This window comes from Perna viridis, chromosome 6 (genome assembly GCF_037379345.1).
Source record: "Perna viridis isolate PV_CMFRI_1.1 ecotype Kerala chromosome 6, ASM3737934v1, whole genome shotgun sequence".
Classification (NCBI taxonomy): Eukaryota; Metazoa; Mollusca; class Bivalvia; order Mytilida; family Mytilidae; genus Perna; species Perna viridis.
Window position 1 is genome coordinate 47,475,599 of NC_142450.1, and position 15,055 is coordinate 47,490,653.

Consider the following 15,055-nt stretch of genomic DNA (forward strand, 5'->3'; position numbering starts at 1 on the left):
TCCGACTAGCACCCCTATTTCAGAGTATCTGAAACCGCCCGTGCACTCGAAATTGTTTATAATTATAACCAAAATACTGCTTTAACATGCTTAAAAATTAAAGGTAATATCAAACAAAAAATTTCAAATGGAAGAAAATTTGAACCTGAATAACGACAAAAACAATTTTATAAGCAGATAATCTTTGTTTTATTGAAAAAATTAACAGCTATGTGCTAAACTACTACTACCCTCCCCTCCCCCCCAAAAAAAAATATATATACATACAGGTGATTATTGAGTATATATATATACAAGTCACGTGATAATTACCGACATCACTACATTTAACAGTAAGTATTAAAGGTGCATGTGTACTGAACATTTTTACAGTTATCTGCTGGGCTTTGTCACAAAAAACATCGTTCATTGTTGCGAAAATATGTAAATTTAGGTTTACATTTCTCATTACGTCCTAATATTACCGCGTTGCATATGCAGTTTCGCAAGGAATAACAAAGATGACATTGAATTAGGTCAACTGCTGATTATTTGTTAAGATGTTTGTTTGTTGGGGTTTAACGTCCGAGCAGCAATATTTCAGCTATATTCAGACAATGAACATGAAATGGATGATAAAATGAACATAAAATGAAAAAAAAAAGGATGGGTCACAAGGATAATAGGGTCGACAAATTTTGATTGCCACTGGAAACAGGGGGATGGGTAAGGTCGGGCAATTTAGCCTCCTGTGGCGGAGCGCAAAGGTTCCTACTCCTATCGAATACCCCAGCAGGGTTCTTTAACGTGCGAGGAACATGGCATCTTTCCCAACACGTTGCACCACTATGGTTTGCGGTCAGGTTTCCCGTATTATAGCCTGACAACCCCAGCATGTAATACGCCAGGGGTACCCCATTCCACCACCTGGGGCACACATCCCAGTTGCTCTGTGGGCAGAGCGCCTAGCCCCCGGCTAGGTTTCTGAGCACTATTTAGTCGCCTTTTACGACAAGCTTAGCACTGCTGCAGGCCTATTCTTTTAACACCTGGACCTGCACGGGGCTTATTTGTTAACATAATAACATAACTGAGTAATAACTATGGCAAGCCAAAGTGGAAAAAAATCAATATTTTGTAATATTAGAAATATGAATTTTTAATATTGCAAATCATTTTTTTATATCAGAAATTTATTTTGTAATATTAACAATTCATTTTCTAATATTACAAATTCCTAATTTAGTAATATTATAAAACATCACACATTTTGTAATATTACAAATTGAAGATGTAATGTTAGAAAATGAATTTGTAATGTTAAAAAATCACTTTGCTCTATTGCAGAATCAGTCACATTTTTTATATTACAAAATGATTTTCTAATATTAAAAAATCGTAATTCAATACAACAAATCAATTTCTAATATTAAAAAAGTGTTTTGTGATATAAGAAATCTAATTTGTAATATTAGAAAATGAATTTGTAATATTAAAAAATCATTTTTTAAAGTTAGAAAATACACTTTGGCTTGCCATAAATAACTCTACTTTCACTTTTTAACTGAAAAAAAGTTCTCTTCTACCAATGTAGAACATTAATACACGCAGTACGCATTTTAATTTAAAATCTTACCAAAGTAACTTTTCTGTTATTGAGATTGTTCGATACACTGTGAACACTGTGAACATTGTGTAAACCGAACCCGGGTTAAAAATTTTGTTCGGCTTAGTCTTTAAAGGTCTTACTAAACTGAATCTTAAATACAAGGACTCCTGAGTATGACAAGTTTTCATTAAATAAAAATTTGGTGTAAACGAACTTTCCTTTTGAGTTATTAAATTTCCGTGATATTTTAAGTCGTTATCTAAAACATTCATTGTATCGTCAAAGAAGTAGAACCACCAGTTTGCAAAGCAAAATGAATAAAAAATATAATAAAGTCCTAAAAATTGCAATTTTCTGTATTCTTTTTAGGGCGACAATAGTACAAAAAATGTAGCAGATTCGCCTAAGTTTTGTTTATGTCTATATTATTTTTTAGCATTATCTAATAAATGAAAAAAAAAGATTAAATTTTAATGTTTTATATTTTTGTAAATTTGTAGATTCCTCGAGGATGCTAAAACAATTTATAACTGTGTTACTATTAGCTATTATACCTTTCCATATATACAGAGTCTGGTAAGTGTTTAATTTCATACTACCTTGGACGCATACTAAGCACTTGTTTTTAATAGTCGGAAAGTATATTGCTATGCCTATATTAATTTGAATGTAGATTACACATGAATAAAAAACAATGATTTTTTTAACGATAAAGCATATATAGTCATATAATGATCAAACTATTTTAGTTCTAATCTAAGTGAGAATTAAATTTAACAAACTGAATAACTCAAAATAAAATGTACTAGGAAATGAATTGACCAAGGGTAATCAATGGAATCAAGATTCTAGCAGAAATTAAAAGAACGTAATCCAAGGACAAAGACCAAACATGGGAAACAGAAGGTTCAATCAAGTACTATAGCCAATAGCAGATTATACGACCAACCATTACATGACAATGACGATGCAAGGACAATGGAGACAGTAAAAAAACATAACGAGCTAAATAAAGCTTGATTTCAAAAACAACTGAAAAAAGTATCAGCTTAATACATTATATATATATAAAGGTCTGAAAAATTCCCAACGATGTTAGAACTGTCAAATTTGCGATGCAAAGTTTTGGTCGTTCCCTCCGCGGGACTCGAACTCGTACCGCTGTGACATCTATGGCAACACCGCCTGCGCTAAGCCCAGGGCCTCAGATCACTCGGCCAGCTAGGCTATATGAAAATATAGCTTTCGCTGGCCGGGTCATTCCTCCTCGTAGTATTCTTTTTGGGTTGTAACTTAGTGCAAGATGTAAGGTGGTACACCACAGCTCTAGGTGTTTCATCGGATCAAATTGATACAGGAAAGATAACACAGACAACCTGTGGAGGGAACAACAAAAAATTTGGTTCGCAAATTTGGAAGTTGTAATATCGTTAAAAATTTTTCAGACCCTTCTATGCTTGCGTTTTCTACTCGGTATCAATTTGATCCGATGAATCGGTGTAGCGAATGTAGTCGTCACATTCTGAGACGTATGTATAGTACTAATTTGTTTTGATACTTGTATGAATTGTTAATTTGATCATCTGTTCTACAAAAACAAAACCTAGATGAGCTGTCCCGTACTACCATACATCGTGTAGTAAGTAACAACCCTAACTTTATTCTACGAGTAGGAATGACCCGGCCAGCGAAAGCTATATTTTTATATAGCCTAGCTGACCGAGTGGTTTAGGGCTTTGTGCATATCGTATAAGATATATCTTAGTGCTAGGTACTATCTCATTATTTATGAAAAATAAATTTCATCTGCAACTGTAAAAAGTCAGAATAAAATATATTTACCCAGAACATTAGAACACAAAACTGTTTTTACATGTCCTAATTTTCTTTTTAAGTTATCGTTTGCAGTATGAAAGGTCAGATGTCATATTAAACCACCGTCCTGGGCCTTGTAAGCAGATCCTTGGGAAAGGTAAAATCATTCACTCACTTCAAAGCAGGGAAAATATGTGATTATTCTTCTGAAATGATTTGTAGTTCTTAAACAGACTGGATCTGAGAAGAACGTTCCTTTTAAATTATTGCCAGCGGTACAGCCCAAGCTGACATGTCTTTGTATGTTTGTATGATAAGTATTTCAGTAGTAAGTATACTGGGAGTTCTAGTGTCGCGAAATGTATCTAGCTGTAGTACATATTCGACCTACAATTTCATTCTTAAAGTCAAATTTAGATGTGATTTTTAACGTATCTGTGCATATTTTCAACGGAAGTTTTAGAATTGTTCCATACGGTCAATTCCAATTTGTTGATAAACAACTTTGATTGTCTTTTATAGAAGGCAATGGTTCAGAGGATATCCAGACTCTTCCCGATGGGCTTACGTTTATCACTTCTGTAGGTATTATATGAGATATCTTTCAAAATAATTCATGGCCAAACGACATGAAGAAACTTTAATGCCATTATAATAAAGTGCATGTCTACGACATTTTATTGATCTCATATGTTTGTGACACACAGTCTAATGTGTAACACATGATTATCACATGAATCGATAATCTTTTCATGATTTCAGTTTTCAAAAGATTTTTGCATGATTAAATGATTAATATATGAAAAGCTATTTTATTCAAAACCATATGTTTACAAGCCAAAAGTAGAATATAGGAATCATATAACTCTCATTTGTAAATTATCATTTGATTACGATATCAGTAACATATAATTGTCATATGAATTGAGCACAATATGATTATCATATGTAGTACATTAGCATGTGTACTGCAATAAACAGATGACAAAAAACATTCCTCGTTTTCACTATTTATGTTAGTTTAAGAACAAAACAAAGGAATACATACTCAGACACGCATCTCTATTTCTCTCATGAAACATGGCCTTTGTTACAGGGAGTTTTTCAATCAAGGAAAGGGAGGATTCTCACGTTTAACTTCACCGACGAAAAGCTGCAAGAATTAAAAATTGACGGTATACTGAAAGATTTTCACCCCCTAGGAATGAACATTTGGACTGATGACAGTAAAGGTTGTATACAGTAATTAAATGATTTTTCATTAATAATTTACCATGATTTAGAGTGATTTGGAATACTGATATAGATGTCAGTTAGACAAAGGAAACCGAATATAAGCGGCTTAAAAATACCCAGGAAAGTACTAAAAACACAAATTTAAACTAAACCTGGTAAATTTTTAACAAATTTTAATTGATCATCTTTTTTTGCTTAAAGTATGGTTGGAGTTTCGTTAGTTTGTGAGCGTGTACTCAGCTCCTGCGTTCTCTCGAATGTTTTTGTAATAAAAATGTACAATATGTATTAGATATTTCACAGAGATTTTTCAGTTTCAGAGATCTACTTTAAAATATATTTCACATTATGTAGACACACTCACTGTATACGTCGTAAATCACGGTAACCAAATAGCCATAGAGGTTTTTGAATACACCAGAAAATCAACAATATTAAAACATATGAAAACCATTGACACAGATGGTCGAACGTAAGTACACTTGTTAATCGAATATTTAGGCTCTACTGATGCGATGTGTTTAAGTTTGGGGTATTATAGCTACCTTTTCAGTAGTTATGCTGGAGGCAAAACAGAAAAAAAAACATGGAGAAACACAAAACAAATAAAAACATACAATTAATTGAAAGAGTAATCAAGGGAACCAAAATTCTATTGAAAATCAAAAGAATGTGATCCAGGAACAAACACTACACATGGAATACAGGCACATACAACAAAGAACATAAAATAACAAGAATAATACATACAAAGTAACAAAAGTAAATGAAAATCTTGGACTCCACTGAAAACTGGGAGCATAGACCATGTGCACCGGTAGGGTAAGTGTCTTCTGCCTTTCTAGAAACACCCACCGAGTTGCTCATTAAAGTCAATTTCAGGGTAGACGAAAGAGGAAAGGAAAACAATAACACGTTGAACAAATCAATTTCATGGTGCAGACAAATCCAATAGTTTTCAATATACTAAAAAACAAAATCATGACGTTATCAATTTAAATGATGAAACGTTTCAGAATGAACAATTTGGTTCTCATAGCCAAGGACCAATTTTACATAACAGAATACATGAGATTTCCAATTAACAACTTCGCCAGTCAGATAGAAATGTACGGAATGTTCAATCTAGGACGGGTGTGGTTCTACAATGGTAAAGAGTTTAAAGAAGTCCTGTCAGGACTAGGATTTCCCAATGGAATCGCAGCTTCAAAGGACAAAAGGTTATTGGTATATACAACATAAAGGGATGTCTAAATACTTATGTTATACTAGTACTAATCAGGCGTATTTATCATAATGTACTAACACAACAAATAGAAAAAAAAATAATCGAAATCCTTATTATGTAATATGTATGTTAAAAATAATACAAAAACAGTCAAATTCAATCTATTCACGGGTAAATGACGCCTTGAATGAATTATGAAATATCCAACAGTTTTCTTACTTTCTAGTTTATATCATGAAAGTTTTTAATATTCGTTCTTTTTTTGTTTAGTGTTATTTACTTAGCAGAGGTATTCAAGAAGCAAGTGTCTTCGTTCAAGCGAAGGTCTGACAATTCTCTCGAATTACTACAGGTAAATTTAAAATAAACGAAAAAAAAAGTGAAAACTTAGCAGTTCAATAATGTCAATAGTGGATGACAAAGAAAAAGAGAAAAAAAAACACTTTTCATGCGTAGTCCTTATTCACCGTGTGTAAAAAATTAACAATTACAGGTGCATAATAGTTACCAATCTAAATATTATCTTCTTAAATCATTTATTGGTGTCTTCTGGCTATTCCAACATTTTGAAAATTAAAATTCATATTCTGGGTATTCCAACATTTTGAAAATTCAAATTCAAATTCTGGCTATTCCAACATGGGAAAAGCAATGGATGTTTTTTTACAATATAAGGTGTTGTTATAATAATTAATCCCTAATTAGATGTACAGATAAAATATAAAAAAAAATATCATATTGAGGATGTAAAACAATAAATGATAATAATGTATTTAGTTATACACCCGTAATCATTTTGTTTGATTGAAGATATAAGCAGTTTTTTTTGTGAATACTTTTGAAAAATAAGAATACTCTTGTATATTATAATATAAGAGTGTGTTGACTATGTCGTGCTCGTCAGCTTAGACTGACAGAAAAGCTAAGCATTGAACTAAATTTGTACTAACATCAGTAGCAGACACTGTTTTAAATGGTGAATGGACAGAAACTGCAATTGGAAGCCCTCCCTACTCGCAGATGATGACGCTTGTGGTTCATGCTTATCTTAATAACTGAGGAAAATCTCACCCATCTAGCTGCAGTTGATACTATCTACGATGACTGTACAATCTACAACAGACCTCCTCTAAACTACCAGCTTTTCACATTCCATACAGAAGCTGCTGGTACTTCTATATGTTCCCTCTTGTATACTGTCTTCTACCCGACAAAGTCCAACAGATGTAAACACCAGTACTCATTCTATTTGTGGAAATACTTTAACCCAACCCTTTGTTCCTGGATTACGAGATTGCCATCAGAAATGAAGGAACTCTTCGCATCAATATAAATGGCTGATATTTCAATTTTCCTAGTATATTAGGTGACAGGCACACAAAAGTGGACCCCAGACATCATACATCTTCTCATTTGTCAGGCAGTAGTGTCACCACTACTTCCATCAAACTCAATAAAAGATGCATGGTTCAATGCTTAAGAAGATTTCGAAAACTCAGAGACCAATATTCCAATGTTACCCTTTACTGGGTAGAATTCAACAGTATTTTTGGGACCACTATTCAACATAATGACCCAGAACAACAAACCACTTAGAGGGCTGGCACAATAAGCTAAAGATACTCATCAAATCACCACACCCAAACATCTTCAATATGATTATGCTACTGCAACACAGACAAACCATCCACTCCTGCATTCTACTTTAAAACCGGGCTAGTGGAAAACATATACCAAAGAAAAGAAAGTGCAAACAGATCTACAATTAACTTACTAACATCATGACAAAGAATCAGGAAATCAGTATTATACAGCTTCACAACTCACACATATTTACTAAAAAGTTGTGAATTTGACTTTAAATACTTGTGACAATATAATGTTTTGCATATTTTATACCTTTGTTGATAAATTGATAAACATGCATTTATAAATAAAAAAGATACATTTAAAACAATTATCTTTTTTATTAAAAAATGAGAATAATCTGTATGTTCCTCATACCAATTTAAAATGCTGTTATAGTATAAACAAAGTTAATCCTTTGTTCAGAATTCTGGCTACTCCAGTATGAATTTACTTCTTATTTACCTGTAAAATCAAAATTGTTGGAATAACCAGAATAGAATTATCCACGTAATGAATTCACAAGGTTAAACTATATTTATATATTTTGATGATCTGAGATTTATTGTTCACAAAATAAGATTTATTTGGAGCTATAACGAAATAATTATACTAATAGTTTTGAAGTAAATGTTCTATTTATCAATTTATAAGCGGATGTGAAATTGTAAGGTTGTTTTAAATTTGCTGAATATGTTTCGCCATGTGTGGTAGAACGTACGATTTTCTAATTCAAATGCATTTAAAAATATTAAAAATTAAAATTAAAAACCCTCAACTTTTGCTAATTTCAGACGTTATTTGTTGACACAGTACCAGATAACATCAATGTAGACCCAGACACAGGTGATCTGTGGATAGGATGTCAGCCTAGACTTTACAGTATTCTAAATTACGGTCAATTGGAAGGGAGATTGCAGTCACCTTCGCAGGTTTATTACACAATTAAGATTATATAATCAAAAAGATGTTCCTTTTAAAGAAGGAATGGCAAACTTATATAGCTTAAAGGCGGATTTATAGTTATTAAGTAAAATTTTGTTATGGTGAAAGATTTTGATTTTCTATGATTAAGATTTAAGATTGTATGGCGAATCCTTGTGTAAACAGGTAAAAGACCAGATATGGTAAACAGACACACATAAAAAGAACATAAAATAATCAAAATAATACATACAAAGTATCAAAAGTAAATGAGCAACTTGGACTCGAGTTAAAAGTGCGAGCATGGACCAAATGCACCGGTAGGGCAAGCATCCTCTGCTTTTCTAGAAACACCCACCGAGTTCCTCGTAAAAAGTCAAGACCCGGGTAGACAAAAGAGGAATTGAAAACCATGACACGTTGAACAAATCAGTTTTCGTGGTGCAGATTGATACGCCGTAGCGATCCACGAGTTCATGATGACGACCATAAAACTTCTGTTGTAATGACTGCAATCTTGTAGCAACATAACCCTGTTCCAGAAGCCTAATTGTAAGAAGTCTAGCGCGATACAAAAAGTCTGCGTTGTTACGGCAAGCTCTGGCATAACGTATCAATTGTGATATGAAAAATCCATACACAGGTGCTGAACAGGTAATTACAATATAAATGGTTGGAGCTGTTAGCGAAAATATTATGACGAACAAACTTAAATCTACAAAATATATCATATTTGGAAATAGGTAATAAAGATTAAGACAGAAGACAGGAAGCTGACAGAAATGACGGAGGTATTCCTTGATGATGGTAGACTAATATCAGGATCTGCTGTTGCTTCATACTACAAAGGAAAACTACTGATAGGAACTGTTGGTACAGAGCTTGTTGTGTGTGATGTCTTGTACAATAATTAATATTCACCCAAATGATGTTAGCTTTTCGAAATTTGCACGTATTGATCCTTTTGTAAGTACTTTGTAGACTTTAATACCGTTGATACATTCATGAAGTTTATGTGATTTACCCTTAATGTTTGTAATTAATGATTAAGGTGTAATCATGAGCCGTCTTTTCATAGTAATATTGTAGTGTTACAACATCATATTTAGTAGAAATAAAAGTTTTTTTCTGTTGATCAGGTGCATGAATTGGATTACCTTCCAAAAATACCTAGGATCACAAACAATGAAATGAAACACTGGCATTTTGACAACTTGCATTGATGCTTTGACACTATTTCCGAAAGCACTTGTATGATTACTATGATGATATCTTGTGTAATATGACGAATGAAACATACTAGTATATGCCCTAATGGTCGAGACTGATATACGATGACATCAAGTTCACTACGGTGAATATAAATATTTCGTAGGGATAATCTTACTTTGAATTAATTAAATTCCTTACCAAAAAGTATGTATGAGACATTTTGTACTTTATAGAAAGTCATTCAAACATATATTAAAACAAAATTATACTTTTACAATAACTGTTTCCACATCCTGAATGCAATAATTATCGACGAAACCTAATGATTCATATCTGTTTTGACAAGTTATATTAATAGTTAGAACCATAGATATTAACAATATAGGAGTGATATGGTGTGATGTCTCTACCCTACACATCTTGTGATAAATTCTGAGCTAATTTAAGCAGTTCTCATCAACCATCCTCTAGTGATAAAAGATGTATTTCTATTTTATTGCAATATCCTACAAAACACATGGTTAATTTAATAATTACTGGTAACATCTTGCCGTAATAAACTCTCAAAAATACAAATGCTTCATAGTCTTGATTATAAGATTGTTTAAAGTCTTTACATTATTCAATAAGTATTCACTAGCTAGCCTTTAGTATTCTGATGTACACAAAAACAAGAGGTTAAACGATACCACTAGTAATGTGTAGTGTATTTAAGGGAAATTTCTGATGAGTTTAGTTCATTGAAGGATGTACATGCGAAGAGAACAAAATGATTTATTTCACACACACAAAAAATGAAATACACTTAAATGAACAACGCAAAATCATTAAAACTGTCATCAACATGGCATACGACAAAGATAGGCACATGTATAATCGTTTGCTATGGTAGATGAGTTGCAAAAAAGCACATCCGATACTGTTACATCACTTCCTATGTAATTTTTATTTCATCTTAACCCATTAACTGTGGAACTATGTGCTAACCCAACTGTCGTATGAATATGAAAAATGACTGTGGAAATAAGATGTGCATACATTTTTATTATTAGCAGATTATACCATTTTTTTAAATAGATTACATGTAGACAACATCTCAATGTGTGATCATTCCATTTTCTCCATTCCCTATCCAGGAGAAAATTTTAATTCAGCATGAACGGTTTGTTTTTTTACAGTCGATTTAAAAATTAGCCCCTCCGATTTTGTTTTGTTTTGTCGGAGACAAAAAAACTAAAAAGAAAAGAAATTTGAAATAAAACGCAAGGTCAAATTTTAATTATATTGGTGTTTTTATATACCATCGACATGGACCATGAATTGAAGCATCTACTTGGTATGGGTAATATAGTTCCAATAAACCTTTTGGCATGGATCATGCAAACAGCAACTTGCTAGGGGCTATATAGGTCTAATAAACCAATGACATGGACCATGCGAACAGCTACTTGGTAGAGGTTATATAATCTAACAAACTGTCGATATATACTATGTAAAGTACTACTAGGTAGGTGGTTATGGCTCTTACAAACCATCGGCATTGACCAAGTCAATAGCTAATTGGTAGGTGTAATTAAGTTTTAATAAACCATTGGCATCGGTCGTGTAAACAGTTACTTGGTGGGGTTTATATAGTTCTAATAAACCATCTACATGGACAATGTAAACCGCTACTTGGTAGGTGGTATATAGTTCCAACAAACCATTGGCATTGATCATGTCAACATGTACAGCTGTTGCGGATTATAGACTTTCTTAACATCGCGGAAACTTTGTGACTCATTTTAAGCGTTGTAGCACTTTGTATAACGTCATTCAGTATGATTCTATGTAAACGTCGTATCTATGTAGAAATGGAAGTTTGCAGTCCTCCATTAAATGTTATGTTTAAAAAACGTCTTTTGCTCAGTATACGCTAAACACATCATAATCATATTACTATACGATAACGGATAAGATTAATCCGTCGAGGATAAAGACTGTCTGAGCTGGAAATCGGGCTGCAATTACTACATTCTTCAAGGAACTGGATGACTTAAAGGAAAAAGCAGAATTTGACATTGATCGAGCAGGTCCAATAATAGACCCTGTTGTGAACAAAGTGCTATTCTAAAACTGGACGAAGAAATCATTGCCAATACAAAGGATGAGGATATTGATTCAGAAATGACAGATGCAGTTGAGTATAACTTGGAAAAAGAAACAAAATTGCGCCTCTACGTGAAATTAATGCAAACCATCACAAGACACGGCAAGGGCCTGATGCAATATCTAGTACGCATGATATCGGTTCTACATGTAGCATTCGCCCCATCGATACTATGTATGATGCAGCTAATCCATGCACTGTGGAATCCAAACTAAAACCTGCATTTTCTGCAAAGAATAACCTTTACCAACAGACTGTACATGTACAGACTATTAAGCTATATGGAACATAGTCAAAAGGCAGAATTGATGTTTTAATTGCTTGGGTAAGCAGATGGCTTCTGATTGTAGTTCTAAACACAGTTGTCGTAAATGTAAACTTAGGCACCACACAAGCCTATGTAGAGATATTGAAGCGTGGCAAATTCAACCTAGCAATACAGAAAATGACACACAAATTTAGCTCCCGTTTGGTCCCTTGCCCAGTGCGACGACGCTAACATACTTTTTGACGAAGGTGCACAACGATCCTTTATCAGGGAAGAATTAGCTGGAAAATTAAACGCTTAACCTACAAGCTTAGGACAAGAACTTTCGCCACTTGATCTATTCAACAGTATACCTGGAAGCTGACTCTGGAAAAACATCGCTTTCAGTATTGGTCGTTCCTACAATTGCTTCTCCTATACAGAACAAACGCCATCCCCTATCCCAGAAAATGTCGAATTTAAGAGGAATTAAACTTGCCCATCCGCTTTCACAAGATGACAATTTTGATATATCGTTACTCATAGGAGTCGGTCACAACTGGGATATCGTTAAGGATCTAATTGTAAGGAGCAATGGACCAACAGCGATGAATTCGAGGATAGAATACGTATTATCTGGATCCATGAAAATTAAAACATGACAGCGCAACTCTAATTTAATGCACATAATGGATAATCGCGTGGAGCAAGAACTTGACAGAAAAATTCTGGAAGTTAGAGTCACTTGGTATTCAAAAGAACAAGAAACTCGACACAGAAATGAATAACATCAAACTGCACGCCTCGAAGTTTGAATTTGGGAAATATATAGCAAGCCTGATTGATGACAAAAATAAATTGCCTCCGATGATCACCAGAAAACTTACAGAGAATGATTTCATGGTTAACAAAGAACCAAAATTGTTAAAAATATATGGAGATATCATTAATGAACAGGTAAAACGAGGTTTTATCAAGCGTGTAGATAATACTGAGACCCAGCGTATTCACTACATTGCTCACTATCCAGTCAAGAAAGGTTCTACGACCACCAATTGCGTGCGATTGAATCTTTAAGAGAAAAGCTTCTAGTCCAAGTCTAAATGATTGTCTGCACTCGTATCCGCCAATGTCAACTGACATAACGAAAAAAAAAAGTAACGACAGACATTGAAAAGCATTTCTACAGGTAGGACTCCAAAAATCAGGCCGTGATGTAACACGATTCTTTTGGCTAAGCAACCCAATCGATCCTAACGGTCCTTGCATAACTCACCGCTTTAAGTCCGTCCTCTTTGGGGCAACATGCTCCCCATTTCTTCTCAATGCCACACTCTTTAAACACTTCGAAAAATCCAAGTGAAACACTCTCAAAACTTGCACAGGACTTATATGTAGATTATGTACTCACTAGTTCCAATGATGAACTTTTACACTAACTCTAAGTTTACGGAAGGACGAGGGTTTCAACTTGAGATCATGGAACTCAAACTCGAGAATTTACGAGATTTAGCTGAAAATGATAACGTGCTCGATTCAGGGAGCGGAATGAGAATTCAAGAATGAGATGGAGTGTGCAAGACGATTTATTATCATTTGCCAAAATCAACATAGATACAAATATCGAAAAAGTAACAAAGCCAGAAATCTTGAGTCAGTCACTGAAGATTTTCGATCCTCTTGGAATACTCAGTCCGGTAACCGTGAAAGCTAAGATGTTTATGCAATTACTATGGTAAATAAATCTAGAGTGGGACGAATGCATACCAATATAATTAGCAGACCAATTGTCAAATTTAGCGATTGAACTGTCGGAAGCTTCACAAATTCAAGTATGAAGATCCTTACACGATGATGGTGTATCATCAGAATCAGACGACTATAGCTTGCACATCTTTACCGACCCGTCTAAGCAAGCTTATTGAGCTAGTGTATACTTAGTGCGAAGAATAAAATCGCGGCTTGTAATGGCCAAAAATAGAGTGGCACAACTATGGTCAATTACCTTACCAAAGTAAGAATGAATGGGCTCATTAGTTGGAGCAAAACTAGTAAAACACATATCGGCTATATCAGGAATCAGTAATATGACACCTCGTCTACCCTAAATATATAGGGTTTCAATTATAAAACGGTTGGAAGTATAGTTCTTTGTCCACTTAGGACCTGATAATGTAAACATAAATCCTGAACTTTGTTGAAAGGGTGTGTGCTAAGTATGGACTATAGGCAACACAAGTTTTCTAATGCAGACACGTTTCAATTCAGTTCTTATTCAAAACCTTTCAAATGAAACAATTCAAATGCATCGAATTCATTAAGCGTTTACAATTATCCTGAATCCTTGACTTAAATATAAAATAAGACAAACGCATTGGAGTACTGTTTTGTTCAAGGGCTGGAGAATAGCAACAGAATATGATGAAATGATTTTTTTTTCTTTTTTAAAAGATAAATATGCATGGAAGGTTGTATTGTGGTGAAGAAAAAATCAAATGTCATTTTACAATAAGGAGCTATCATGGTTAAGGTTTTAATTGTTGGAGATTTTTCCTGGTACCCCATTCATTGTAGACTTTTTGTATTAAATTGTCAATTTCCAAGTTTTTGACTATATTTCAGATGCATATAAATTGTATTATTAGATAACTGAAAAAAAAAATAAATGGATACATCAATGACTTTTACTGTGTAAGATTTGAAAAAAAAGACACCTAATGGCAGTTTGATATATCTGTGTTGGTAGATAATAAAAGGTCCATAGAAGAGGTCCAAGTTATCTCATAATACAAAGATAGGGCACTCCTTGGGACTGTGTTTACAGAACTTGTTCTTGCAATGCCTTGTATAAAGGTTGATATCAGGGGTTTAAGTTGTCTCATAATACAAATATAGGGCACTCATTGGGGCTGTGTTTACAGAACTTGTTCTTGCAATGCCTTGTATAAAGGTTGATATCAGGGGTTTAAGTAGTCTCATAATACAAATATAGGGCACTCCTTGGGACTGTGTTTACAGAACTTGTTCTTG

General features: G+C 33.7%; 1 protein-coding gene across 1 annotated transcript; it reads left to right on the forward strand.

Annotated features, from left to right (window-relative positions):
• The first annotated feature begins 301 nt into the window (after nucleotides 1-301).
• Nucleotides 302-9,550, forward strand: LOC148615317 (serum paraoxonase/lactonase 3-like). Its single transcript, XM_088590214.1, has 10 exons — nucleotides 302-332; nucleotides 2,089-2,164; nucleotides 3,484-3,560; nucleotides 3,926-3,984; nucleotides 4,500-4,635; nucleotides 4,994-5,111; nucleotides 5,656-5,859; nucleotides 6,138-6,219; nucleotides 8,288-8,425; nucleotides 9,161-9,550. Exons 2-10 carry the CDS (start codon nucleotides 2,100-2,102, stop codon nucleotides 9,329-9,331), a joined length of 1,050 nt encoding a protein of 349 aa, XP_088446340.1. The 5' UTR covers nucleotides 302-332; nucleotides 2,089-2,099; the 3' UTR covers nucleotides 9,332-9,550.
• The last annotated feature ends 5,505 nt before the right edge of the window (nucleotides 9,551-15,055 follow it).

Coding starts and splice junctions, on each gene's coding strand:
- LOC148615317 (XM_088590214.1), top strand. CDS start 2,100: ATGCTAAAACAATTTATAACTGTGTTACTATTAGCTATTATACCTTTC. Junction 2,165..3,483: donor TTCCATATATACAGAGTCTG/GTAAGTGTTTAA, acceptor TTTCTTTTTAAG/TTATCGTTTGCAGTATGAAA. Junction 8,426..9,160: donor GATTGCAGTCACCTTCGCAG/GTTTATTACACA, acceptor ATTTGGAAATAG/GTAATAAAGATTAAGACAGA.